The sequence below is a fragment of the Squalius cephalus genome, assembly GCF_949319135.1.
Source record: "Squalius cephalus genome assembly, chromosome: 17".
Lineage (NCBI taxonomy): Eukaryota > Metazoa > Chordata > Actinopteri > Cypriniformes > Leuciscidae > Squalius > Squalius cephalus.
The window spans coordinates 9789116-9816167 of NC_137138.1; the positions used below are offsets into that span (position 1 = coordinate 9789116).

The 27052-nt window shown below is 38.6% G+C and overlaps 2 protein-coding genes across 2 annotated transcripts; both read left to right on the plus strand.

The window, feature by feature from the left end:
* Positions 1–1439: 1439 nt before the first annotated feature.
* Positions 1440–11773, plus strand: LOC307174421 (bile salt-activated lipase-like). Its single transcript, XM_079898217.1, has 11 exons — positions 1440–1546; positions 3245–3392; positions 3522–3641; positions 4008–4205; positions 4728–4858; positions 5148–5255; positions 5584–5698; positions 6009–6195; positions 10650–10853; positions 10939–11136; positions 11505–11773. The coding sequence occupies exons 1-11, from the start codon at positions 1481–1483 to the stop codon at positions 11677–11679; spliced, it is 1650 nt and encodes a 549-aa protein (XP_079754343.1). The 5' UTR covers positions 1440–1480; the 3' UTR covers positions 11680–11773.
* Positions 11774–15107: 3334 nt separating this feature from the next.
* LOC307174420 (bile salt-activated lipase-like) lies at positions 15108–26540 on the plus strand. Its single transcript, XM_079898216.1, has 11 exons — positions 15108–15206; positions 17805–17952; positions 18082–18201; positions 18567–18764; positions 19292–19422; positions 19683–19790; positions 20120–20234; positions 20457–20643; positions 21652–21855; positions 21943–22140; positions 26275–26540. Exons 1-11 carry the CDS (start codon positions 15141–15143, stop codon positions 26456–26458), a joined length of 1659 nt encoding a protein of 552 aa, XP_079754342.1. The 5' UTR covers positions 15108–15140; the 3' UTR covers positions 26459–26540.
* The last annotated feature ends 512 nt before the right edge of the window (positions 26541–27052 follow it).

A 27052-nucleotide genomic window follows, 5' to 3' on the forward strand; every position in this document is an offset into this window, starting at 1 on the left:
TTACCATGCACCAGGAAAAACCCAGGGCCCAATGCACCAGCATAAGGTCTGACAATGGCTCTGAGGATTTCATCCCTGTACCTAACAGTGGTAAGAAAACCATTGGCTAGCACGTGGTCCCCAGACCATTACTGACCCATCACCAAACCGGTCTCCCGGTATCTCCTCCATGCTCTTGAAACTGTGCTGGGAGACACACCAAACCTCCTTGCGACGGCACATATGGATGTGCAATCCTGGAGGAGCAGGACTGCCTGTGCAACCTGATTGGGTTGAAGGTAATGCCTTATGCTACAGACAGGGACAAGGACCCTAACAAAACTAAAGACAAATCAGTCAGGAAGAATAAGGAGAGAACAATGGTCTATGGCCACCACCTGCTAAATCATTAACTTTTGGGGGGTTGTCTTGCTGTTGCCTCTCCAGTGCACCTGTTGTCACTTTCATTTGCACCAAAGCAAGTAGTGTTGCACGATTAATCATATCGCAATTGCGATGTCAAGCCTATGCGATTATATGACGTGAAATGCTGCGATTTTATTAAATAAATAAATGCATGTGTGGACATGACAACCAATTCTCTCTGAGAGCTGTTTGCACATTTTCTACACCGCTAATAAAAAGAAGACCAGTAATTTTCGGTTTAGACTGTGGCGCGTATGGTCATGTCGTGACTTTTTCCGGTGTGCAATGCGGAGAAAAGGTGAAGATGGATGCCGAGCAGACGGACACTGAACTGGTGGCCAGAAAAAATTCTACCTCTGTTATATGGCGATATTTTGGCTATAAGATAACCGACACTGAGCAGAGAGAGCAGAGAGAGCAGGGTTGCGTTTTCAACATTAATAATAATAAGAAATGTTTTTTGAGCAGCAAATCAGCATTTTATAATGATTTCTAAAGGGTCATGTGACACTGAAGTAATGATGCTGAAAATTCATGAATATAAACATTTACATTGTAATAATATTTTACAAAAATTTATTTTTGCGTTCAAACATCAACATTTAAAGAATCATACTGACCCTAAAGGTGTTTCTTTTTTTTTTGCCAAAAATATAAGTTGCATTTATACAGAAAGTAGATTTCAAAAATAAATCAACCCTGAGAAATCTCCAATATAGAGAAAATGAATGTGACAACTAGCCCGTATTGTAAATGCAGAAACTTTGTCAGATGGTGAATAGACTGGTTTATTGCTTTGGTTGACAAAAGTCTTTGCCATTATTCTGCAAGGTGGCACAAATGTTTTATCATTCATAAATATTTCTCTATAATGGAAAAAGAAATGTGTTTCTGTGAGAGTTTTCACAACTGCACACATGTTGTCCAATCACTAGATAGACGGTGTAATCTAGTATATTTTGGGGTAAGATATGACTTTGGAAAAACTGAGAACAGAGATATAAAATTGGGTTTGAATTTATAAAAGCGGACAGAATTCCCTTCAGTGCCACACTTGCAGCCACGGCACTATCTGATGATGGCGATGCTGGGAGTTTTCATCTCTGTTGCCCTCATCCTGGGGACAGCAAATGCAGCTTCTGTAAGTTATGATATGCTTAAATCTTATTATGCTTAACAGTTCATTATGTTTATGTATTAGGTAAGGAATAATTGACGACGAATTGAGGTGGTAATGCGGTTACACCTCGGGTGTGCATTATTTTAGCGGGAAACGCTCTTGTGTATAGGACTAATTTCTTACGCATCTGATAATCCCAAACCTCCGTTGCTAATTCAAAAACGTAATTTTAGCGCTAGAAAACTGAGACTTCAGACACTAGCAGTAATGAGAGAGAGAGAGAGAGAGAGAGAGAGAGAGAGAGAGAGAGAGAGAGAGAGAGAGAGAGCGTAGTCTTTTTGAATTACCTGAATCTGTCTCAATGTTCGTCAACAGCGTCGCTACTCCCAAAAACAGCTCCGTTAATACATCGCTAGTAATTAAACACCATGTTGCTTTTAAATTGTTAAACTATTTTACTGATAAAATCATCAGAGCAGCGCCGACAACACATTTATCCTTACTGTATGTGTGCGCTTTTGAGTGGGAGAGAGAGCGGGAGAAAGATAGTAAGTATGCGCTTCCCATAACGTTGCATAATAAAAAAACAAAACAAAACATGGAAATAATCGTTTGTTTTTTATCTTAATTATATTAATAAAGAAGAAATAATCAAGCCTGTTAATTAAGAATGTATCTATTTTAACTTTAATATCTAGCCCCATAAGGGGACATGATAAAAAAAACTTTTACTTTTCCTGGTGAAATTCTGCATCTGCAATGCAGTTTTGCAAACAAACGCAAAAGTTTTAGTAGAGAACAAACTAAAAAAAAACACTGAAATATAATTTTTCCTTCCATCTCATATTCTCATATCCCATTATCAATTAAAGCAGCACTCAGTAGCTTCGGGATTTCTTCGCTGTATTCTCGCTTTTTGCTCGCAGGTTTCTCTCTAGAGCTCCCCCCACAGCTTCGGAATAGATATTTGACAACACTGTTGTAAAAACTCGTTGGTGATTCTCAGACACCAGAGGCTATAGATCAACGACATCAAAGCAGATGGGACATTCTTTAAAACGTCTTCTTCATTCGGGTTCGGACAGCGTGAGGGAGCGCAATAATGACAGCATTTTAGCAGATTTCTTTTGGCTGTAAAGCAATTGTTTACATCGCGAGACCTGATATCACGCGAGACTTCCTGACGCGGTGGCCGGCGGCCCGCCGGCACAAAGTTGCAAGTGCGTATTTTCCGCTCAAGGGCACCAGGGGGGTGCGCAACGACCACCATTCAACCCGAAATAAGTAATATAACCATTCCAATGACTCCGAAGCTGTTCAGTTAAGGTAAAAAAAGTTACTTAGTTCACCTTTAAAATTAAAATAGATATAATTTTTATTAATTGACTTGATTATTTGTTCTTTAGCAATATACATTTACATTATTAATACATTATTAAGCTAAACGAATAAACGTACATAAATATAATGAAGCGTTAAACATAAATATAACTCTTAAGCATAATATAATGTAACGCAATATTATCAACAATTAAAAAATATATGATCCTATCACATTTATTTTAACTTGGTATTTTAAATAAAAATCTAAACCTGATACTATAGAAAAGTATTTTGTATTTTATGGTTTTCCTGCAAAAAGAATTACATACAATGTGGCTAAAATGCTCAAAATACTATGCTATGCTGCAATTTCTAACCAAATTTAATTGTGAACAGCTGGGATCTGTGTACACAGAGGGAGGGATGGTACAGGGAAAGAGTCATAGTGTTGGACTCTTCCGCCATGTGGATGTGTTCAAGGGAATTCCTTTCGCTGCTAAACCTGGCAGATTGGCGAAGCCGGTTCGTCACCCAGGCTGGGATGGTGTGTATCTCTGTCTGTCGTGCAAGCTTGTCTAGACCTTTTTAGGCACTGGTTATCAGGCCTAGCTAGGGTCTAAAATGAGTGAGTGAGTGTATTAACAGTGTACTCTTGCTGACTCTACCTGCACAGGCGTCCTGAAAGCCACTGAGTATGGAAATAGGTGTATGCAGCTCAATATTGTCGGTAAAGAAGTCCTGGGCACTGAGGACTGTCTCTACCTGAACATCTGGGTCCCTCAGGGAAATTCCGGTAACGCAAACCTGTTATAATTCACAAGACAATCACAAAAAAAATATGTTAAAGGGATCGTTTACCAAAAAAATGAAAATGCTGTGATCATTTACTCACCCTCATGTCATTCCAAACTTGTATGACTTGCGCAAAACATTTTTGTCCATAATAATGAAAGTCATTGGGGTCCAATGTTGTTTTGACTGTGTTTGATGGGAACATTTTGACAGAATTAAATTTTTTGATGAACTAGAGAACAACATTTTAACAAATATGTAGTCATATTTGAGTGAACTAGCCGTTTAAGAATAACATTTTAAGTTACAAATATGTAGTCAAATGGATAAATTTATCTTGTCTGGCTTGAAACCTCATTTTTTGCAGTGTCTACCAATTTGCCTGTTATGGTGTTCATCTATGGTGGTGGCTTCCTGATGGGTGGTGGGATGGGTGCAAACTTCTTGAACAACTACCTTTATGATGGACAGGAGATTGCAGACAGAGGAAATGTAATCGTGGTGACGTTCAACTACCGTGTCGGAGCCCTCGGATTCCTCAGCAGCGGAGATGCTGACGCACCTGGTAAATTTCATTTGAATACAAGTCATACAAATATGATACATCACGGTAGGATGTCAAATAATCGTCTAGCGAATCTGTTTGGCAAAAGTATATTTGGAAGACCTAAAATCAAAGGCAAGGGGTCCAACTGTAACTCTACTCCAAACATTTCACTCATATATTGAACAACTTTTGACCAGTAAATCCTAATGCAATGAATATTGTGTCCCACTTCCACTTAACATTTTAGACATAATGCAGAATTGCTTGTGTCAAATTTACTTCTAAGGAACGGTGTGATGTGCATTCTATGTCCTGAGCTGAATAGATCTGGCCCTGTTGCAGACAGAGATCTTATTCGCCTGACTCCAGACCTGCTCCCAATCCTCCTCTGTTACAATCAAATGTAACTCACCCTACAATAATCTTAGGAGGTCTTACGTGTTCGCCACTTCATATAAGCAAAGGCCATTATAAAAGCAAGAGATCTGCTTACAATTGATTGCGATCTTGATGATGATCAGAGCATGTCCTGGTCGATAGGAAACTATGGCCTGTGGGATCAGCACGCCGCTATCGCTTGGGTACACAGGAACATCAGAGCTTTCGGTGGCAATCCAGACAACATCACTGTCTTTGGCGAGTCAGCAGGTGGAGCCAGCGTAAACTTCCAGGTGCTACATGAAGAAAAAAACAAAACAATATTCTGCTTGCAGGCTTATACATTACATTTTAATGAGTGTGTGTACATGTGCTGGTCTGGCTATGTTTGCTAGGATGAGGTTATTTTTGAAAATTTCTTCACAATATTGCAAACTGTTGAAGTAGCCCTCATAAATTGGCTAGATAATGGCAACAGGTTTGCGTGAGGGCTTGGTTTATTATCGGTATGAAAACCATAAGAGGTCCTTGATAATAAAGGTTGAAGGTTCTAAGGTCTGTTGTGTGTCCCATCCTGCACAGATTCTTTCCCCTAAAAACAAGGGCCTGGTCCGCAGAGCTATCTCACAGAGTGGTGTTGCTCTCTGTCCTTGGGCCGTCAACAGAAATCCACGACCAGCTGCTGAGAAAGTGAGCATCATCTTCATGAATGTCCCACATTGCTGAATATGCAGACCTAGTGCATTGTGTACAGTACTAGCATTTGATATATAGTGGTCCCAAAATCCTCAGGGGTTTGTTTACTCTCATTCCCAACCTTTTGCGAAACACTTTACTGTGCACTTGCAAGTGTTTACTTAGTGAAGTCGCCTGTTCTGTTTCACATACAGACTGGCATTTCAATGATTTTTGTCAGTTAATAATTGATGAATAGATATCACAACTTGGTTTATTTCTAAAGGTACAATTATTTCTTCAAAACTATATGGGTAAAAAAAAATTGTGTGTGCACCTTTAGATCGCAAAGAAGGTAGGATGTCCCACTGATAGTGGGATGGTGGCTTGTCTGAAGAATGCAGATCCAAAGAAAGTTACTCTTGCTGGGAATGTGGACTTCAATACATCTCCAAGTGGTAAGAACATTCAGAGTGGCTGCTTGTGTTTTAGCCCTTTACATGCTTTCTATAGCAATAGTTGAACCAAAATTAAAATTCAGTCATCTTTTACTCACTCTCATGTCATTCCAAACCTGCACGACTAGTCTTTCTTTTCTATATAATTACAAAAATGGGAATACCAGTGAAGTCAGTGTATAAAAGTCATGCAGGTTTGGAAAGACATGAAGGTGAGTAAATGATGACATAATAACAATCCCTTTAAAATGGTTAAACCACAGTAAATGCAACGCAAAGTCAAAATATCAAATCTGACTATCTTTTCCAGATCCCATTGTGCACAAACTGGCTCTGTCCCCCGTCATCGATGGTGACTTCATCCCCGGCGAGCCTGAAACCCTTTTCCAAAATGCTGCTGACATTGACTACATCGCTGGAGTCAATGACATGGACGGCCACATCTTTGCTACCATTGACGTCCCCTCTGTCAACAATGCTCTGGTGTCCACCCCTGTGTAAGTGTGCTACATCAAAGAGTCATCTGGAATCATTTTGAGAATTCTTAAAGACCCCATAAAACCAGAGAACCAGAAAAGCAGAGTTTTGTGGCGTTTGTTTATGTATGTTAGCTTCGAGGCCATCTACATGTTAGTGTACTATTTAAAGTTAAAAGTTGGCAAAAGTAAGCTTTAGCAGACCCATACTCCAATGTATTTGTGCCCCAATATATTTCCAACATATGCTTAATATCTGTAAAAAAAATAAAATAAATAATAATAAAAAAAAAAAAATATATATATATATATATAAAAGAAGAAGAAAAAAAGTGCAGCTTAAGGTCCCACTCATCGTCTTAATCATACACTCGATTTAATTATATCATATGGAACCGATCCAACCAATATAGATATCATTCCACAAAGTGATGATGTTACTGACCATTACATGGTAACTTGCATATTACGTACTGCTGTAATATGCCATGCTGCGCCGCGTTATCGACCAGGCAGAACAATCCTTCCATCCACCATAGATAATTTCTCAAATTGCTTATCTGATCTGTCTCAGCTGCTGCCTGAACCCAAACAAACAGATGAACTATAAGAACTAACTAGCACTATGAGCACCATTCTCTCTAGAACATTGGATATTGTTGCACCCATTAAATTAAAAAAGGTCAGAGAGAAAATGAAAGCACCATGGTACAACAATACTACGCATGTTCTAAAGAGAGAAACCCGTAATTTAGAGAGTAAATGGAAACAAACTAATTTAGAGGTCTTTACACTAGCGTGGAAAGACAGTATGTCACGTTATAAAAAGGCCCTAAAAGCGGCCAGGGCTGAGCACCTCCGCAAACTAATATAAAACAACCAAAACAATCCAAGGTTTTTATTTAACACCGTGGCTAGACTAACAAATAAACAGACGTCACCTGAACAAAATATCCCGTTACATTTTAGTAGTAATGATTTCATGAACTTCTTCACTGAGAAAATAGAAAGCATCAGAACCACAATTGTAAACGTTCAATCTTCAATCACGCCTTATAATTCAGCCTCAATTATCACCCCGCAAGAACAATTACAGTGCTTTACAACTATAGAACAAAAAGAGTTAAATAAACTTATCACTTCATCTAAAACAACAACATGTTTATTAGATCCTATACCAACTAAACTACTGAAAGAAGTGTTACCTATAATGGAAGAGCCTCTCCTCAACATTATTAACTCATCTTTATCTTTAGGTCATGTTCCAAGAACATTTAAATTGGCAGTTAAAAAACCACGCATTAAGAAACCACAATTTGACCCATATAATCTAGCAAATTATAGACCCATTTCAAATCTTCCATTTATGTCTAAAATATTAGAAAAAGTTGTGTCCGCTCAACTGGGCTCTTTCTTGCAAGAAAATGAAAAGTTTGAAAAGTCTGCTATGAAAAGTTTCAGTCAGGATTCAGACCGCACCATAGCACTGAAACTGCACTCGTTAAAATCACAAATGATTTACTTTTAGCTTCTGACCAAGGCTGTATCTCAATATTAGTTTTAATTGATCTTAGTGCTGCGTTCGATACTATAGATCACACAATACTCTTAGATCGACTACAAAATTATACTGGTGTTCAAGGACAAGCATTAAGCTGGTTCAGATCATACTTATCTGACCGCTACCATTTTGTCTATTTAAATGGAGAAAAAATTATCATAACTCCAGTAAACTATGGAGTGCCGCAGGGATCAATATATATGCTGCCACTTGGAAATACTATAAGGAAACATGGAATTAGTTTCCATTGTTATGCTGATGACACTCAAATATATATTTCATCACGGCCGGATGAAAACGCTAAATTATCCAAATTGACAGAGTGTGTTAAAGATATAAAAGATTGGATGACGCGTAATTTTCTTTTATTAAATCCAGACAAGACAAAAGTACTACTTATCGGTTAAAAAAAACGCCCACAAAACCTCTCACAATACAACTTTAACATAGTAGGATGTCCTGTTACTTTATCCTCTAGTCTACAGTAAAAGACCTGGGTGTTATACTAGATTGCAACCTGTCTTTTGAAAATCATATTTCATATGTTACAAAAACAGCCTTTTTCCACCTTAAAAACATTGCTAAGCTACGTAATATGCTATCAGTTTCTGATGCAGAAAAGTAAGTTCATGCATTCATGACCTTGAGACTAGATTACTGTAATGCTTTATTAGCTGGTTGTCCTGCATCCTCAATAAACAAGCTACAGTTAGTCCAAAATGCAGCCGCTAGAGTTCTTACTAGATCAAGAAAATATGATCATATAACACCGATTTTAACATCACTACATTGGTTACCTATAAAGTTCCGTATTAATTACAAGGTATTGCTATTGACTTATAAAGCCCTAAACAGCTTAGCTCCAGTCTATTTTACGGATCATCTATCGCCCTATAATCCATCGCGCTCTTTAAGATCACTAAATTCGAGGCTTTTGGTCATACTTAGGATATCCAGATCCACCAAAGGAGGGAGAGCGTTTTCACATTTAGCTCCAAAACTCTGGAATAGTCTTCCTGATACTGTTTGTTGCTCAGACTCGCTCTCCCAGTTTAAAACTAGATTAAAGACGCATCTCTTCAGACAGGCATTCATTAAATATTTTAATCTTACAGTTAAATCCGGTCTCTAGTTCATAAACGCCAGAGGAGAACTGGCCCCCGACTGAGGCTGGGTTCTCCCAAGGTTTTTTTTTTTTCTCCATTAGGTCACCTGATGGAGTTTTAGGTCACCATTAGGTCACTTGATGGAGTTTTTCGGTTCCTTGCCACTGTTGCCTTTGGCTTGCTCAGTTGGGGATATTTTGGGGATATTTAATTTAATTTTATCAATCAATAAATTCCACTAGAAACAAACCTTGTTGTATTATTTTAATTTAATACTGTGAAGCTGCTTTGATACAATCTGTATTGTGAAAAGCGCTATACAAATATACTTGACTTGACTTGACTTAAGGAAAATACTTTCTAAATAAAAATAAATTATATTTGGGACCAAAAATGTATGCACCTCTTGATGGAAAGAACATCACAACATTTATTTCCATCAAGAGGAGCATCAATTTTTGGTCAAGATCATGTATTGACAGTGCAAGTGTCCAGCACTCTGTAAAGTCTCCTCCAGCACATCCCAAAGATGAATTTAAGGTCTGGACTCAGAGGTGTCAATTCATGTGTGAAAATGATTCTTCATGCTCCCTCTCAACCAGTCTTTCACATATTGATCCTGATTAATCTTGACATTGTTATCCTGGAGTATGAACATGATGTGTCTTCCTACATGGTTGTTTAAAGGTGCTCTAAGCGATGTTGGGTGACGTCACTTCTTGTTGACGTTTGAAGTATTGTCAAACAAAAGGAGGCTAGCTCGACCCTCCTTCCTTCTCATCCCATCCCCTCCCCCTCCCTTCCTGCTTCCTGAAACAGGCTTTTCCAATGTAAATTTGGGACTTCGCGAATTCCTTCTCCTTTTCCCTCTTCTTTGCTATTTGTTCATCAGAACATCATCTCTTTGGTTGTGTGTCGGCCATATCAAAATTCAAGACAATGTAATTCTAACGTTAGTCGTTGTCTAGGACATCTCTCCTCTAGCTAACTTCCCTCTTCATGCTTCTCTCTCCTCCACTCCCCACACCCCCCTTCATGTGCACACCCACTAACCCCCACCCCCAAATCATTCTTGTCGGTTATTGGCTGGAACACTATTTGTTATGTTTCGTGGTGCAGGTTGGCCCAGTTTGTTTTTGTTGCCGTTTGTGGAGCCTGGGCTGTCTACAGAGACAGCGTTTTTTTAAAGTGTGTTCAGGGGACAGGCAGCTAGTAGATAGTGAGATGTTTGCTGTATGTGACAAAAAATGTTTCAGCCTAAAAAATGCGTGACATCGCTTGGAGCACCTTTAAGAAATGAAAAGCTACACACTCCATAATAACCACTGCAAAAATGATCCATAGATTCTTAAGCATTTTCCTATTTCAATCTGAACTGCAACTTTTTTTCTTCTTTTTTTTGGGGCCGGGCAGTATATTATTACAATTTAAAATAACTGTTTTATATTTTAATATATTTTAAAATGTAATTTATTCCTGTGATGGCAAAGCACAATTTTCAGAATCATTACTTCAGTCTTCAGTGTCACATGATTTGTCAGAGATCATTCTAATATTCTTAATTTGCTGCTCAACTTGATAATTTTTTTTTTATTATTATCAGTGTTTTACTGTATGGGAATATACACATTTAAATTTGTTTTCTGGAAAAACAATGATGTAAACCAAAAGCAACTGGCCTTTCAACAAAGAGACAAACCGATGTGTCCTATGCAGAAAAACTGCACCTTTCTAGTCGTTTCATGGGGCCTTTAATAATCCAAACAACAGCATAATTAAAAAAAAAACCTACTTTTGATTTATAACAGGGCAGATGTCAGGGCTCTCTCGATTTCCCTGTCTCAAGCTAGAGGACAAGATGCTGGTGCCGCAACTTATCAGGAGTACACGGTCAATTGGGGTAGTAACCCTAGTGATAAGGATGTTAAGAAAACAATTGTGGATATTGAGACGGACTACATCTTCCTGGTGCCAACCCAAGCAACCCTGTATCTCCACACTGACCATGCCAAGTAAGCTGACTTCATCTTCTTATTTACTGAACTCTAGTGTGAACTGAATAGTAGAAACCTTAAAACAACCTTTTTTCTCCATTAGATCTGCACGAACCTACTCCTACCTGTTCACCGAGCCCTCTCGCATACCTGTCTTTCCACTCTGGATGGGTGCCGATCACGCTGACGACCTGCAGTATGTGTTTGGGAAGCCGTTCGAGACTCCTTTGGGCTACTTTCCTCGCCATCGTGACGTCTCCAAATACATGATTGCCTACTGGACCAATTTTGCTCAAACTGGGTATATAAACATAAAAATATTTACATTATTAAAATACTTCATCTTATTCTACTTTAATGTGTAGAGGCAACTATAATAATTTAATTATATTAGTGCCGTCAATCGATTAAAACTAGATTAATCACACATTTTTTCTGATTAATCATGATTAAAAACACTTAAGTTTTATAAGTTTTTAATATATTTTATAATGTAGTAAATTCACAGTTAATCTCCAAATTAATGTAGAAATAGCAAAGCGCTATATAAATGCAGTCCATTTACCATATATATTATATAAATTGTTTTAGTTTTAGTTAAGTATAATAACCCCTGTGCCACTTGTGGTGCATAATGATAGCTAAAATGTCTCTTTCTCTCTCCCTCAGTGACCCTAACAAAGGTGAGTCCAGTGTTCCTGTAGCCTGGCCCGAGTTCGCCGGCACTGGCCACAAGTACATAGACATCAACAACAGCATGAACAAGAACAGTGTAAAGCAGATGTTGAGAACGCGCATGGTTTACTACTGGACTACCGTCTTTGCCAGCTACCCTACTGTCTGAGAGCTGAGCACTGCTAACCTGACTACAGAATCATTTAGCAGTTAATATCATGCTAAGATTCATGCAATAAACAAAATATATGATGATCAAAACCTATTTTCTTTATGTATTTGCCATGACATCAAAAGAATGTTGTTTGGTGCTCCAGTTAGAAGAGAGAAAGTTTACTAAAGACAACATTTTCTTATCAGTTAATTTAGTTAATTAGTATTTCCAAGATTCTTAGATAACTCTAGAACTGCTCCACTACATCACGTGTCAAACTCCACTACTGGATGGCCACTGTCCTGCAGAGTTTAGCTCCAACCAGCTCCAAAACACCTGCCAGGAAGTTTTTAGCATTGGGAGATACAAGGGGCCATGGCTCTACCATTGGAAAAAGCATAATAGTTAACTTAGATCATGTATGCCTTGATATCCAATCACATTACAGCCTGAACGTCATTGAATTTTGTTCAGAGTTGTGTGACAGTCAATCACTGTTTGCGGATACCATGGAAATGAATGAGAAGTGCCTTAAACTGAATCATACCTGTCTCGCAATTGTCCGTGACTTCTCTCATAAAACAGCATTTTTTTCAGTGTAAACTCTAAAAATAGATAAATCCAAAACGAATGTTTAAGAGCAAACATGTTGAAGATTAACCGATGAGCTGTCGATTCATTAAATGATATGCTATTTCATCTCAAGAGTGGTTTATTCAGCGTGGTGAAGCCTCTCCTCCATTGACATCCATTAAAAACAGCCTTGTCTTCTTCCCTGCGTACCGCAGCCTTAGCAGTCGTTACGCTTTTTCTGGCTAAAAGGCCTTGATTAGCTGGTTCAGGTATGTTTAATTATGGTTGGTGCTGAACTCTGCATGACAGTGGCCCTCCAGGAAATGTTTGATACCCTTGCACCACATTAATACAGTTATCTAGAAATATTGTTGAGAAATGTGAAGTCTGTTCCTCTGGCATGGTCACATAACCCATAACACTGCAGTAACACCATTAGATAGAACAAACATTGGTGCTATCTTGACCCTTTATGGCTGAATTAGGCAGGATTTCACAGGAAAGCCACAACCAACTGGAACAAAACATGGAGAAAGAATATATATAGTGTATATGATACATGTAGGCAGAAAACCTGAGCTGATATTGTTTAACAAAGCAGATTGTTTGACAATGTTATAGTTATGTTATATTAAATTTAAACAATCTTTATGTCACAACAGTCAATGGAAACCAAAATAATCAACACACTGAGGTCTGGATTCAAAATCACACCAAAACTCAATGTAAAAAACTGACAGGTGTCGTGACAGGTGAAGATGGATGCCGAGCAGACGGACACTGAACTGGTGGCCAGAAAAAATTCTACCTCTGTTATATGGCGATATTTTGGCTATAAGATAACCGACACTGAGCAGAGAGAGCAGGGTTGCCAACTCTCACTCATTCACTGACAGACTAGACAGAGCAGGTTACTTTTGATAGGAAACAAATTCTCAGCTCTCAGATTCTGTCAATTTTATTACAAAACTCAAACAATAGCGTTGTAAATGTGACGTGACAGATCGTGGTCGTGAACCGAACATCTCTTACTCTTTACGTTTTTAAACTTTTTGTCAGGGCTGAATGCAGCCCAGGTCAGATATTATAAGATTTTTGTTTTCTTCACACTTTGTTCTAATGCATCAAATGAAAACACAATACAACCAAAATGAAAAATTAAACATTTTTGTAAACATTAGCTACCATTTGTACAGTTAAGTTCTCAAACTTTTTAGAGTATCGTAAGGCTTTTAACATCCTTCTGTGTACCCCCTTTCAGCAGTCACACCCTTTACAGCAAGGGGCAATATTTGCCCCCTTAAAGGAGAACTCCGGTCAATTTTTTTGTACATTTGGAGTGCTGTCAATACAGAGAACAACGACAAAAATCGGTGTTGCCTACACCGTGTTATCCTCTTTTTAAAATTTGCACCCTGTTGACTTCAATGGGGCAAGTTTTAAACCTGCTTTTAGCCTCTTAACATCCTTGATGTGTCATTACAAGTGCACAGGTCATGTGAGTGATTCCTTCGGAGTGAACGCGGGTGAATCTGACTGCAGTAGATGTGAAAGATATGAATAAAAATGATATTTATTTAGCCAGCGCTCATACCTGTATTTACATCCTGTTTTCGGTCAAAGTCCATAGTAATCGATTGTCGAGTTCACGCGCATAGGTTTAGTACCTATGATCATGCGCGTGAACTCGGGCTTAAACCCTTGACTTTGACTCCAGTCTGTGTCCTGAGACAGGGTCATGAACAATGCACACACACACACGCACGCACACACACAAATGTTGGGTTTCCATGTTTTATCGGGACCTTCCATAGACATGGGGTGCCTCATTTATTAAATGTACGTATACACAGATTTGATCTTAGAGTGTGTGTACGCCAAAAGCCACGTCAACGTCTTTGATGTGAAAAAGTGCTTAGCACCACATCAGGGTCTAAGCAGACGTATGCACTTTTCTTTGTGGCAGAGAGTCGGAGTACTGCAGGTATTATGAAATCTAAGCCATTCTTGCCACTCTCCATTCACAAGTAAAGCATTTGGATGTTGACTGGTGCTCTTTTATATGTTAACAACTTTTATATGTAAACAAATGCTGTTCTTTTTCATCAAAAAGTCCTGAATTTTTTTATCATGATTTCCACACGTTAATCAGCACAACCGTTTTCAACATTGATAATAAAAAGAAATGTTTTTTGAGCAGCAAATCAGCATTTTATAATGATTTCTAAAGGGTCATGTGACACTGAAGTAATGATGCTGAAAATGCAGCTTTGTATCACAGCAGTAAATGGCCTTTATAATATAGCCTATATAAACATTTACATTGTAACAATATTTTACAATATTTATTTTTGTAATTTTTTGACTAAATAAATGTAGCGTTTTTTCCAAGTGACTGCTTTTATATCTTTAAAGAATTAAAAGAATCTTTTTTTTGTGTTTTTGTTTTGTTTTGTTTTGTTTTGTAGCCAAAATTTTAAGGTGCGTTTATACAGAAAGTAAATTTCAAAAATAAATCAACCCTGAGAAATGTCCAAAATAGAGAAAATGAATTTGAAAACTAGCTCGTATTGTATGCAAATTTTTTGGAAGATGGTGAATAGATTTGTTTATTGCTTTGGTTGACAAAAGTCTTTGCCATTATTATGCAAGGTGGCACAAATGTTTTATCATTCATAAATATTTCTCTATAATGGAAAAAGAAATGTGTGTCCGTGAGAGTTTAACACAACTGCACACATGTTGTCCAGTTACTATGGACTGTCTAATCTAGTATCTTTTGGCCCATATCTTTTGGGGTAAGATATGGCTTTGGAAAAACTGGGAACAGAGATATGATTTGCGTTTGAGTTTATAAAAGCAGACAGAATTCCCTTCAGTGCCACACTTGCAGCCACTATCTGATGATGGCGATGCTGGGAGTTTTCATCTCTGTTGCCCTCATCCTGGGGACAGCAAATGCAGCTTCTGTAAGTTATGATATGCTTAAATCGTATTATGCTTAAAAGTTCCTTATGTTTATGTATTTGGTAAGGAATAATTGACGACGAATTGAGGTGGTAATGCGGTTGGACCTCGGGTGTGCATTATTTTAGCGGGAAACGCTCTTGTGTGTACGTTAGGCTATAGGACTAATTTCTTACGCATCTGATGTAATCCCAAACCTACGGAAGCCCTGAACCGCAACGTAAAAAAAAAAAAAAATTCTGTAAAAAAATAATAATAATTCTGAAAAAAAAAATAATAATTCTATCATTTCGAGATTAAAGTCGAAACGTTTCGAGATTAAAGTCGAAACGTTTCGAGATTAAAGTCGAACCGCAACGTAAAAAAAAAAAAAAATTCTGTAAAAAAAAAAAAAAAAAAAATCTGAAGAAAAAAAAATTCTATCATTTCGAGATTAAAGTCGAAATGTTTCGAGAATAAAGTCGAAATGTTTTGAGATTAAAGTCGAAATGTTTCGAGATTAAAGTCGAAACATTACGAGAATAAAGTCGTAATTTTTTTTTAGGAAAGACCTGCGCTCGTGAAGTCGAACTGCTTCTGACATGGATCTAAACATAGCTTTTTACTTTTATCTGGGCTTTCAACAAAAGGACATTCTACAGGTGCTAATCTACCAACATGGCATTACCATTTGTCTTAGGACGTTACAAAATATACTGCGCCGGAAATAGACTTTACAGGCGAAAACACTTTTCAGACTGGATGGAGGTAGCCAGCTTTATATCTGAGGAAACAACGGGATCCGGCCACATGATTGGATACAGAATGATGCACTTAAAATGTATCCAGAACGGTGAAGAGGGAATCAGTGCGGTTACTGTTAAGTGTTCTCGACCCAGATAGTGTTGCCTATTATAGACAAGCACGAAAACACGTCAAAAACACTGCCACATAAAGTTTCGATCAGATTGTGAACCTACTCCGGCGGAGTCTGTGTGCTCGTCTATAGGCAACGCCATGGTAATGCATGTTGGTAGATTGGCACCTCGAATTTTCTTTTTGTTGAAAGCCCAGATAAAAGTAAAAAGCTACTATTTTGTGCAGATCCATGTCCGAGGCAGTTCGACTTCACAAGTGCATTTCTTTACACAGACACACACACACACACACACACGCCCTATGCACCAGTGGAGGCGCACCGTTATGAATGCACACACACGCAACTTCTACAGAAGACTGTATTCTCTAAAAACGTTTCGACTTTAATCCCGAAACGTTTCGACTTTAATCTCGAAATACTAGAAAAAAAATTTTTGACGGATTTTTTTTTTTTTTTTTACGTACTAGAATTTTTTTTTTTTTTTTGACGGATTTTTTTTATTTTATTTTTAAGGTACTAGAATTGTTTGTTTTTTTTGGCTGATTTTTTTAACAATTTTTTTTTAAGGTACTAGAATTTTTTTTTTTTTTTTTTGACGGATTTTTTTTTTTAACATGCTAGTCTTTTTGTCTTGATGTCGTGAAGCATCGCAGACGTGACGTAGGTTGTCGCCCACTATGACACACTATAATGTTACACTTTAATGTTACGAGATGAAACGATCGAATCTTGCGTCCCGACGCCCGTTGTCGTTTACGAATCCCCACGACACCCTACGTCAAATGGATCGTGCCAAAATCGGGCTAAAATCGTGTAATCTGAACCAGACATATAAGTAGGCTATGCGCTTCCCGTAACGTTATATAATAAAATAAAATAAAAACATGGAAATGTATTATTTATTTATTTTTTGCTTGCTCAGTGTCACTGTGGGATTTGGTTATTTTGCTGTTGTAGGCTGCCTGCAAGGACCTTTTGAAATAACTGAAATCATTTGGCGAAGTGATTATGGAACTGTAATGCAGTCAAGACCTGCCTGGAACTACTTCAGCCTTGCATTTCCCTAAAAATTGCACACCTTAGAACAGCCCCGTAGTATAATTTAGTTTAATTATGAAGTATTATATTAATAAAGAAGAAATAACCAAGTCTGTTAATTAAGATTGTATCTATTTTAACTTTAATATCTAGCCCCATAAGGGGACATGATAAAAAACCTTTACTTTTCCCAGAGAAATTCTGCATTTGCAATGCAGTTTCGCAAACAAACGCAAAAGTTGTAGTAGAGAACAAAAAAATGCACTGAAATATAATTTTTCCTTCCATCTCATATTTTCCCCCATTATCAATTAAAATTAAAATAGATATAATTTTAATTAATTGACTTCATTATTTGTTCTTTAGCAATATAGCCTACCTTTACATTATTAACACATTATTAAGCTAAACGAATGAACGTACATAAACATAATGAAGCGTTAAGAAGAAGAATATGTTAAAGATAAATATAATTCTCAAGCATAATATAATGTAATGCCATATTATCAATAATTAAAAAATATATGATCCTATCACATTTATTTTAACTTGGTAATTTAAATAAAAATCTAAACCTGATACTACAGAAAAGTATTTTGTATTTTATCGTTTTCCTGCAAAAAGAATTACATACATAATGTGGCTAAAATGCTCAAAATACTATGCTATGCTGCAATTTCTAACCAAATTTAATTGTGAACAGCTGGGAACTGTGTACACGGAGGGAGGGATGGTACAGGGAAAGAGTCGTAGTGTTGGACTCTTCCGCCATGTGGACGTGTTCAAGGGAATTCCTTTCGCTGCTCAACCTGGCAGATTGGCGAAGCCGGTTCGTCACCCAGGCTGGGATGGTGTGTATCTCTGTCTGTTGTGCAAGCTTGTCTAGACCTTTTTAGGCACTGATTATCAGGCCTAGCTAGGGTCTAAAATGAGTGAGTGAGTGTATTAACAGCGTACTCTTGCTGACTCTACCTGCACAGGCGTCCTGAAAGCCACTGAGTACGGAAATAGGTGTTTGCAGCTCAATATTGTCGGTAAAGAAGTCCTGGGCACTGAGGACTGTCTCTACCTGAACATCTGGGTCCCCCAGGGAAGTTCCGGTAATGCAAACCTGTTCTAATTCACAAGACAACAAAATTATGTTAAAGGGATTGTTTACCAAAAAAAAAGAAAGAAAAATGCTGTGATCATTTACTCACCCTCATGTCATTCCAAACTTGTATGACTTGCGCAAAACATTTTTGTCCATACTATGAAAGTCAATGGGGTCCAATATTGTTTTGACAGTGCTTGATGGGAACATTTTGACAGAATTTTAATTTTTGATGAACTAGAGAACAACATTTGAACAAATATGTAGTCATATTTGAGTGAACTAGCCGTTTAAGAATAACATTTTAAGTTGCAAATATGTAGTCAAATGTATAAATTTATCCTGTCTGGCTTGAAACCTCATTTTTTGCAGTGTCTACCAATTTGCCTGTTATGGTGTGGATCTATGGTGGTGGCTTCCTGATGGGTGGTGGGATGGGTGCAAACTTCTTGAACAACTACCTTTATGATGGACAGGAGATTGCAGACAGAGGAAATGTAATCGTGGTGACGTTCAACTACCGTGTCGGAGCCCTCGGATTCCTCAGCAGCGGAGATGCTGACGCACCTGGTAAATTTCATTTGAATATAAGTCATACAAATATGATACATCACGGTAGGATGTCAAATAATCGTCTAGCGAATCTGTTTGGCAAAAGTATATTTGGAAGACCTAAAATCAAAGGCAAGGGGTCCAACTGTAACTCTACTCCAAACATTTCACTCATATATTGAACAACTTTTGACCAGTAAATCCTAATGCAATGAATATTGTGTCCCACTTCCACCTTACATTTTAGACATAATGCAGAATTGCTTGTGTCAAATTTACTTCTAAGGAACGGTGTGATGTGCATTCTATGTGCAATCCTGAGCTGAATAGATCTGGCCCTGTTGCAGACAGAGATCTTATTCGCCTGACTCCAGACCTGCTCCCAATCCTCCTCTGTTACAGTCAACTGTAACTCACCCTACAATAATCTTAGGAGGTCTTACGTGTTCGCCACTTCATATAAGCAAAGGCCATTATAAAAGCAAGAGATCTGCTTACAATTGATTGCGATCTTGATGATGATCAGAGCATGTCCTGGTCAATAGGAAACTATGGCCTGTGGGATCAGCACGCCGCTATCGCTTGGGTACACAGGAACATCAGAGCTTTCGGTGGCAATCCAGACAACATCACTGTCTTTGGCGAGTCAGCAGGTGCAGCCAGCGTAAACTTACAGGTGCTACGTGAAGAAACAAAACAAACAAAAACATTCTGCTTGCAGGCTTATGTATTACATTTTAATGAGTGTGTGTACATGTGCTGGTCTGGCTATGTTTGCTAGGACGAGGTGATTTTTGAGAATTTCTTCACAATATTGCAAACTGTTGAAGTAGCCCTCATAAATTGGCTAGATTATGTAATGAAAACCATAAGAGGTCCTCTGTAATAATAAAGGTTGAAGGTTCTAAGGTCTGTTGTGTGTCCTATCCTGCACAGATTCTTTCCCCTAAAAACAAGGGCCTGGTCCGCAGAGCTATCTCACAGAGTGGTGTTGCTCTCTGTCCTTGGGCCATCAACAGAAATCCACGACAAACTGCTGAGAAGGTGAGCATCATCTTCATGAATGTCCCACATTGCTGAATACTCATTATAAAACAGACCTAGTGCATTGTGTACAGTACTAGCATTTGATATACACTGGTCCCAAAATGAGGAAACTCTCATTCCCAACCTTTTGCGAAACACTTTACTGTGCACTTGCAAGTGTTTACTTAGTGAAGTCGCCTGTTCTGTTTCACATACAGACTGGCATTTCAATGATTTTTGTCAGTTAATAATTAATGAATATATATCACAACTTGGTTTATTTCTGAAGGTACAATTATTTCTTCAAAACTATATGGGTAAAAAAAAAATTGTGTGTGCATCTTTAGATCGCAAAGAAGGTAGGATGTCCCACTGATAGTGGGATGGTGGCTTGTCTGAAGATGACAGATCCAAAGAAAGTTACTCTTGCTGGGAATGTGGACTTCAGTACATCTCCAAGTGGTAAGAACATTCAGAGTGGCTGCTTGTGTTTTAGCCCTTTACATGCTTTCTATAGTTGAACCAAAATTAAAATTCAGTCATCTTTTACTCACTCTCATGTCGTTCCAAACCTGCACGACTAGTCGTTCTTTTCTATATAATTACAAAGAATGGGAATACCACATTAAAACCACAGTAAATGCAACGCTAAGTCAAAAGATCAAATCTGACCATCTTTTCTAGATCCCATTGTACACAAACTGGCTCTGTCCCCCGTCATTGATGGTGACTTCATCCCTGGCGAGCCTGAAACCCTTTTCCAAAATGCTGCTGACATTGACTACATCGTTGGAGTCAATGACATGGATGGCCACCTCTTTGCAACCATTGACGTCCCCACTGTCAACAATGCTCTGGTGTCCACCCCTGTGTAAGTGTGCTACATCAAAGAGTCATCTGGAATTATTTTGAGAATTTTTAAAGACCCCACAAAACCAGAGACAGAGTTTTGTGGCTTTTGTTTATGTATATTAGCTTTGAGGTCATCTATATGCTAGCGTACTATTTAAAGCTAAAAGTTGGCAAAAGTAAGCTTTAGCAGACCCATACTGCAATTTATTTGTGCCCCAATATATTTCAAACATATGCTTAATATCTGAAAAAGAAGAAAAAAAAAAAAAAAGAAAAAGAAGAAAAAAAAGTGCATCTTAAGGAGTATACTTTTCAAATAAAAATGAAAAGTCCAGCACTCTGTAGCACAAGTCTCCTCCAGCACATCCCAAAGACTTTCAATGAATTTACGGTCTGGACTCAGAGGTGCCAATTCATGTGTGAAAATGATTCTTCATGCTCCCTCTCAACCAGTCTTTCACATATTGATCCTGATGAATCTTGACATAGTCATCCTGGAATATGGCCATGATGTGTCTTCCTACATGGTTGTTTAAGAAAAGCTATACACTCCATAATAATCACTGCAATAATGATCCATAGACTCTTAAACATTTTCCTATTTCAATCCGAACTGTGAATTTTTTTTTTTTTGGGCCGGGGAGTATATTATTACAATTTAAAAAAACTGTTTTATACTTTAATATATTTTAAAATGTAATTTATTCCTGTGATGGCAAAGCACAATTTTCAGCATCATTACTCCAGTCTTCAGTGTCACGTGATTTGTCAGAGATCATTCTAATATTCTTAGATACAAGATACATTTTTTATTATTATCAATGTTTTACTGTATGAGAATATATGCATTTAAAAATTTGTTTTCTGGAAAAACAGTGATGTAAGCCAAAAGCAACTGGCCTTTCAACAAAGGGACAAACCGATGTGTCCTATGCAGAAAAACTGCACCTGTCTAGTCGTTTCATGGGGACTTTAATACTCCAAACAACGGCATAATTAAAAAAAAACTGCTTTTGATTTATAACAGGGAAGATGTCAGGGCTCTCTCGATTTCCCTGTCTGAAGCTAGAGGACAAGACGCTGGTGTCGCAACTTATCAGGAGTACACGGTCAATTGGGGTAGTAAGCCTAGTGATAAGGATATTAAGAAAACAGTTGTGGATATTGAGACGGACTACATCTTCCTGGTGCCAACCCAAGCAACCCTGTACCTCCACACTGACCATGCCAAGTAAGCTGACTTCATCATCTTATTTACTGAACTCTAAAGTGTGAACTGAATAGTAGAAACCTTAAAACAACCTTTTTTCTCCATTAGATCTGCACGAACCTACTCCTATCTGTTCACCGAGCCCTCTCGCATGCCTATCTTTCCACTCTGGATGGGTGCCGATCACGCTGAGGACCTGCAGTATGTGTTTGGGAAGCCGTTCGAGACTCCTTTGGGCTACTTTCCTCGCCATCGTGACGTCTCCAAATACATGATTGCCTACTGGACCAATTTTGCTCAAACTGGGTATATAAACACAAAAATACTTACATTATTAAAATACTTCATGTTATTCTACTTTAATGTGTAGAGGCAACTATAATAATTAAATTATATCAGTGCTGTCAATCGATTAAAAAAATTAACTAGATTAATCACACATTTTTTCTGATTAATCATGATTAAAAACACTTTATAAGTTTTTAATATATTTTATAATGTGGTAAATTCACAGTTAATCTCCCAATGAATGTAGAAATAACAAAGACAGTGTATTTTAAATACTTGTTTAATGGCATCTATTAATGAATGAAGGCCAGTATCACTGATACTAATACTGCTACTGATGTCTCAATGAAATTGATTTGTTCCCCCCCATTTAAACATTATAGCCATTCAATATTACAGTGTAATTGAAATCTGTCACTTTTTTACATTTATTAGGCTTCAAAAAATATAGCAAGTTTTAATTTAAAGTGAACTTAAAACAATCCTCACATAAACCCATGCCATATTTACCTGTGCCCTTTCTGTCTAATAGGTAGGAAATATACAGAAATTGAATAAAGTTAGCAAACAATCTGCACTGCCTAAATTATAAATTAAATATAGACTAATCCTTATTAAAGCTACAAAAGTTCTTAAGTCAAGAGCAGTGACTTTTGCGTTCCCCCAAGAAACTGTGCGATCGCTCGCAAAACTTTTGCATTCCCCTGAAAGTCTCCACATTCGCTCACAGCAATTCTGCGTTCTTTCACTATACTTTTGCGTTTCCCTGAAAAAGTTTGTGTTCCCCCGAGAAACTTTGTGTCTGCTCGCAAAACGATTGAGATTGAGGGGGAATGCAAAATCTTTGCGAGCGAATGCAAAGTTTTTCAGGGAAACCCAAAAGTTTCCCCACAGAGTTTCTTGGTGTAGCGCAAAACCATTGAAATATAATTTTTCCTCCCATCTCATGTTTTCTAGGTCCTCTGTTAATTTTGTTGTGTGTTTTCGTAATATGTATTAGTTCATTTTTTTTTTTTAAATGTCTTTATTGTTCAGGGGTGTCAAACCTTCTCCTGGAGGTCCACTGTCCTGTAGAGTTTAGTTCCAACCCCAATTAAACACACCTGAACCAGCTAATCAAATTATAACTAGTTAAGTTTATTTATATAGCGAAATAAAACAAAAGTCGCACAATGTTCAAGACGAGAAATAGGAATAACTAATAAAAAACTTCCAGACAGGTGTCCTCCAGGAGAAGGTTTGGACACCCCTGGAATAGTTTTTAATAATATTTAATTTAGTTTTAATTTGTTATTTTGGTAGCACTTTACAATAAGGTTTCATTATCTTTCATAAGTTAACTACATTAGTTAAAATGAGCTAATAATGAACTGCACTTTTACAGCATTTATTAATCTTTGTTAATGTTAATTTCAACATTTAATAATACATTCAAATAAAAATTTGTATTTGTTAACATTAGTTAATGCACTTGTGAAGTAACATGAACAAACAATGGACAGCTGTATTTTTATTAACCAATGTTAACAAATATTAACAAATACAGTAACAAATGTATTGCTTTAAGAAATGTTGCTTTGACAATGAGCTGAAATAAAACAAGTTATATATATATATATATATATATATATATATATATATATATACACACACACACTGCTCAAAAAAATAAAGGGAACACTTTTTAATCAGAGAATAGCATCAAGTCAGTTAAACTCCTGGGATATTGATCTGGTCAGTTAAGTAACAGAGGGGGTTGGTAATCAGTTTCAGCTGCTTTAGTGTTAATGAAATTAACAGCAGGTGCACTAGATGGGCAACAGTGAGACAACCCCCAAAACAGGAATGGTTTTACAGGTGGAGGCCACTGACATTTTTTCCCTACTCATCTTTTCTGACTGTTTTTCACCAGTTTTGCATTTGGCTAGGGTCAGTGTCACTACTGGTAGCATGAGGCGATACCTGGACCCTACATACCCCTTTTCCACCAAGGCAGAGCTGGTGCTGGTTCGGAGCCAGAGCCTAGTTTCAAATCGGTTCTTTGTTTTTCCACCGCCAAAGCACCAGCTCCGAACCAGTAAAACTGGTTCTTAAGTAGCACCAAATCATTGCAGGGTCTAGAACGGAGCCAAGAAAGAACCGCTTGCGTCAGGGGCTGGGGGCGGGGTTACCGTGGCCAACAAGACGAATAGAAACTTGTGACCGGCATTTTTAAATAGCAGCTAGTCGAGCTAATAGCAGCTCGATTATAATATCCGTCTATGTAAGTTACGGCGAGCTGCACGAACGCGTTGGATTCCGATGTATTTTTGCAAACCCATGAGCATCCATAGTATTGCAACGTCCGTTATTGTTGATGGCTTGTTCGAGATGCATCGGAGCGGCGAGGACCGATCGGAGCTGCGGGAGTGTTTGGAGAGCATACGACTCCTTGTGCTTTTAGATCGCTATCGCAGTGCTTTGATATCATGCGGCGATCGATCTGCGAGAAGCCGATGCATCTCGAGAACAAGCCTGGCGTGTTTGTGTTTGGCGCTACCGCACTAGCGGTTGCTGGGCAACATGAGACGTATACAGTGACGTAAGATCTGGCTCTGTTGTGGCTCTCTAGCCGGTGGAAAGGCAAACCGGTTCTTAGTAAGCTCGTCAGTCGAACCAACTCTGAACCAGCTTTGGCTCTGGCTCTGAACCAGCACCCGGTTCTTGTTGGTGGAAAAGGGGTATAAGAGGTTGCGCAGGCAGTCCAGCTCCTTCAGGATGGCTCATCAATACGTGCCATTGCCAGAAGGTTTGCTGTGTCTCCCAGCACAGTCTCAAGAGCATGGAGGAGATTCCAGGAAGACAGACAGCTACTCTAGGAGAGCTGGACAGGGCCGTAGAAGGTCCTTAACCCATCAGCAGGACCGGTATCTGCTCCTCCGTGCGAGGAGGAACATGATGAGCACTGCCAGAGCCCTACAAAATGACCTCCAGCAGGCCACTGGTGTGAATGTCTCTGACCGAACAATCAGAAACAGACTTCATAAGGGTGGTCTGAGGGCCCGACGTCCTCGAGTGGGCCCTGTGCTCACTGCCCAGCACCAGGGAGCTCGATTGGCATTTCCCATTGAACACCAGAATTGGCAGGTCCGCCACTGGTGCCCTGTGGTTTTCACAAATGAGAGCAGGTTCACCCTGAGCACGTGACAGACAGGAAAGGGTCTGGAGAAGCCGTGGAGAATGTTATGCTGCCTGTAACATCGTTCAGCATGACCGGTTTGGTGGTGGGTCAGTGATGGTCTGGGGAGGCATATCCATGGAGGGACGCACAGACCTCTGCAGGCTAGACAATGGCACCCTGACTGCCATTAGGTATCGGGATGAAATCCTTGGATCCATTGCCAGACCCTATGCTGGTGCAGTGGGTCCTGGGTTCCTCCTGGTGCACAACAATGCCTGGCCTCATGTGGCGAGAGCATGCAGTCAGTTCCTGGAGGATGAAGGAATGATACCATTGAAGGGCCACCACGCTCACCTGACCTACATCCAATATAGAACACCTCTGGGACATTGTGTTTCGGTCCATCTGACATCACCTGGTTGCACCTCAGACTGTCCAGGAGCTCAGTGATGCACTGGTCCAGATATGGGAGGAAATACCCCAGGACACCATCCGTCGTCTCATTAGGAGCATGCCCCGACGTTGTCAGGCATGCATACAAGCACGTGGGGGCCATACAAACTACTGAGTACCATTTTGAGTTGCTGCAATGAAATTTCAGCAAAATTGACAAGCCTGCTGCATCATTTTTTCACTTAGATTTCCAGGGTGTCTTTGAATTCAATCCTCTTTAGGTTGATCATTTTCATTTCCGTCAAACGATGTGGGATCCTTTCGTTCATAACACATTACCCAGTCCATATTAGTATAGATATCCAGCATGATATTTTTCCCCATTGAGATCTGATGTGTTTTCAAAGTGTTCCTTTAATTTTTTTGAGTAGTATATATATATATATATATATATATATATATATATATATATATATTAACGTTTATTTTAAATAACAAAAATATTGCTTAATTGTTTTAGTTTTAGTTAAGTATAATAACCCCTGTGCCACTTGTGGCGCACATGATAGCTAAAATGTCTCTTTCTCTCTCCCTCACAGTGACCCTAACAAAGGTGAGTCCAGTGTTCCTGTAGCCTGGCCCGAGTTCGCCGGCACTGGCCACAAGTACCTAGACATCAACAACAGTATGAACAAGAACAGTGTGAAGCAGATGTTGAGAACGCGCATGGTTTACTACTGGACTACCGTCTTTGCCAGCTACCCTACTGTCCTGAAGAGCTGAGCACTGCTAACCTGACTACAGAATCATTTAGCAGTTAATATCATGCTAAGATTCATGCAATAAACAAAATATATGATGATCAAAACCAGTTTTTATTTATTTATTTGCCATGACAAAAGAATGCTGTTTGGTGCTCCAGTTAGAAGAGAGAAAGTTTACTAAAGACAACATTTTCTTATCAGTTAACATAATTTCCAAGATTCATAGATAATTCTAGAAATGTTCCACTACATCAAGTGTCAAGCTCCACAACTGGATGGCCACTGTCCTGCAGAGTTTAGCTCCAACCAGCTCCAAAACACCTGCCTAGAAGTTTCTAGTAATTCTGAAGACCTTGATTGGCTGGTTCAGGTGTTTAATTAGGGTTGGAGCTAAACAGTGGCCCTCCAGTGCTGCGTTCCAGTCCACTTTTAGACACACACTTGCGAACTTCCCTAAGCACTTCCCCTCGGGGGAATCCCTGCCGCCATTTTGAAGTGCGTTCCACTTCGTTAAGTGGACGAGGGAAGTTTATATGGACAGACCCTCATTCCCTCGATTTTGACCGAGGGAGCGAGTCTACTTCATATGTACACTTCAGGCACCTATATGTCC

What these genes read in the sequence shown, in the direction of transcription:
- LOC307174421 (XM_079898217.1), top strand. Translation starts at nt 1,481, where the DNA reads ATGATGGCGATGCTGGGAGTTTTCATCTCTGTTGCCCTCATCCTGGGG. An exon ending in GGTCCCTCAGGGAAATTCCG is followed by an intron (nt 3,642 to 4,007) that starts GTAACGCAAACC and finishes CATTTTTTGCAG; the next exon opens with TGTCTACCAATTTGCCTGTT. An exon ending in CTTCAATACATCTCCAAGTG is followed by an intron (nt 5,699 to 6,008) that starts GTAAGAACATTC and finishes TATCTTTTCCAG; the next exon opens with ATCCCATTGTGCACAAACTG.
- LOC307174420 (XM_079898216.1), top strand. Translation starts at nt 15,141, where the DNA reads ATGATGGCGATGCTGGGAGTTTTCATCTCTGTTGCCCTCATCCTGGGG. An exon ending in CACGACAAACTGCTGAGAAG is followed by an intron (nt 19,791 to 20,119) that starts GTGAGCATCATC and finishes GTGCATCTTTAG; the next exon opens with ATCGCAAAGAAGGTAGGATG. An exon ending in ACCAATTTTGCTCAAACTGG is followed by an intron (nt 22,141 to 26,274) that starts GTATATAAACAC and finishes TCTCCCTCACAG; the next exon opens with TGACCCTAACAAAGGTGAGT.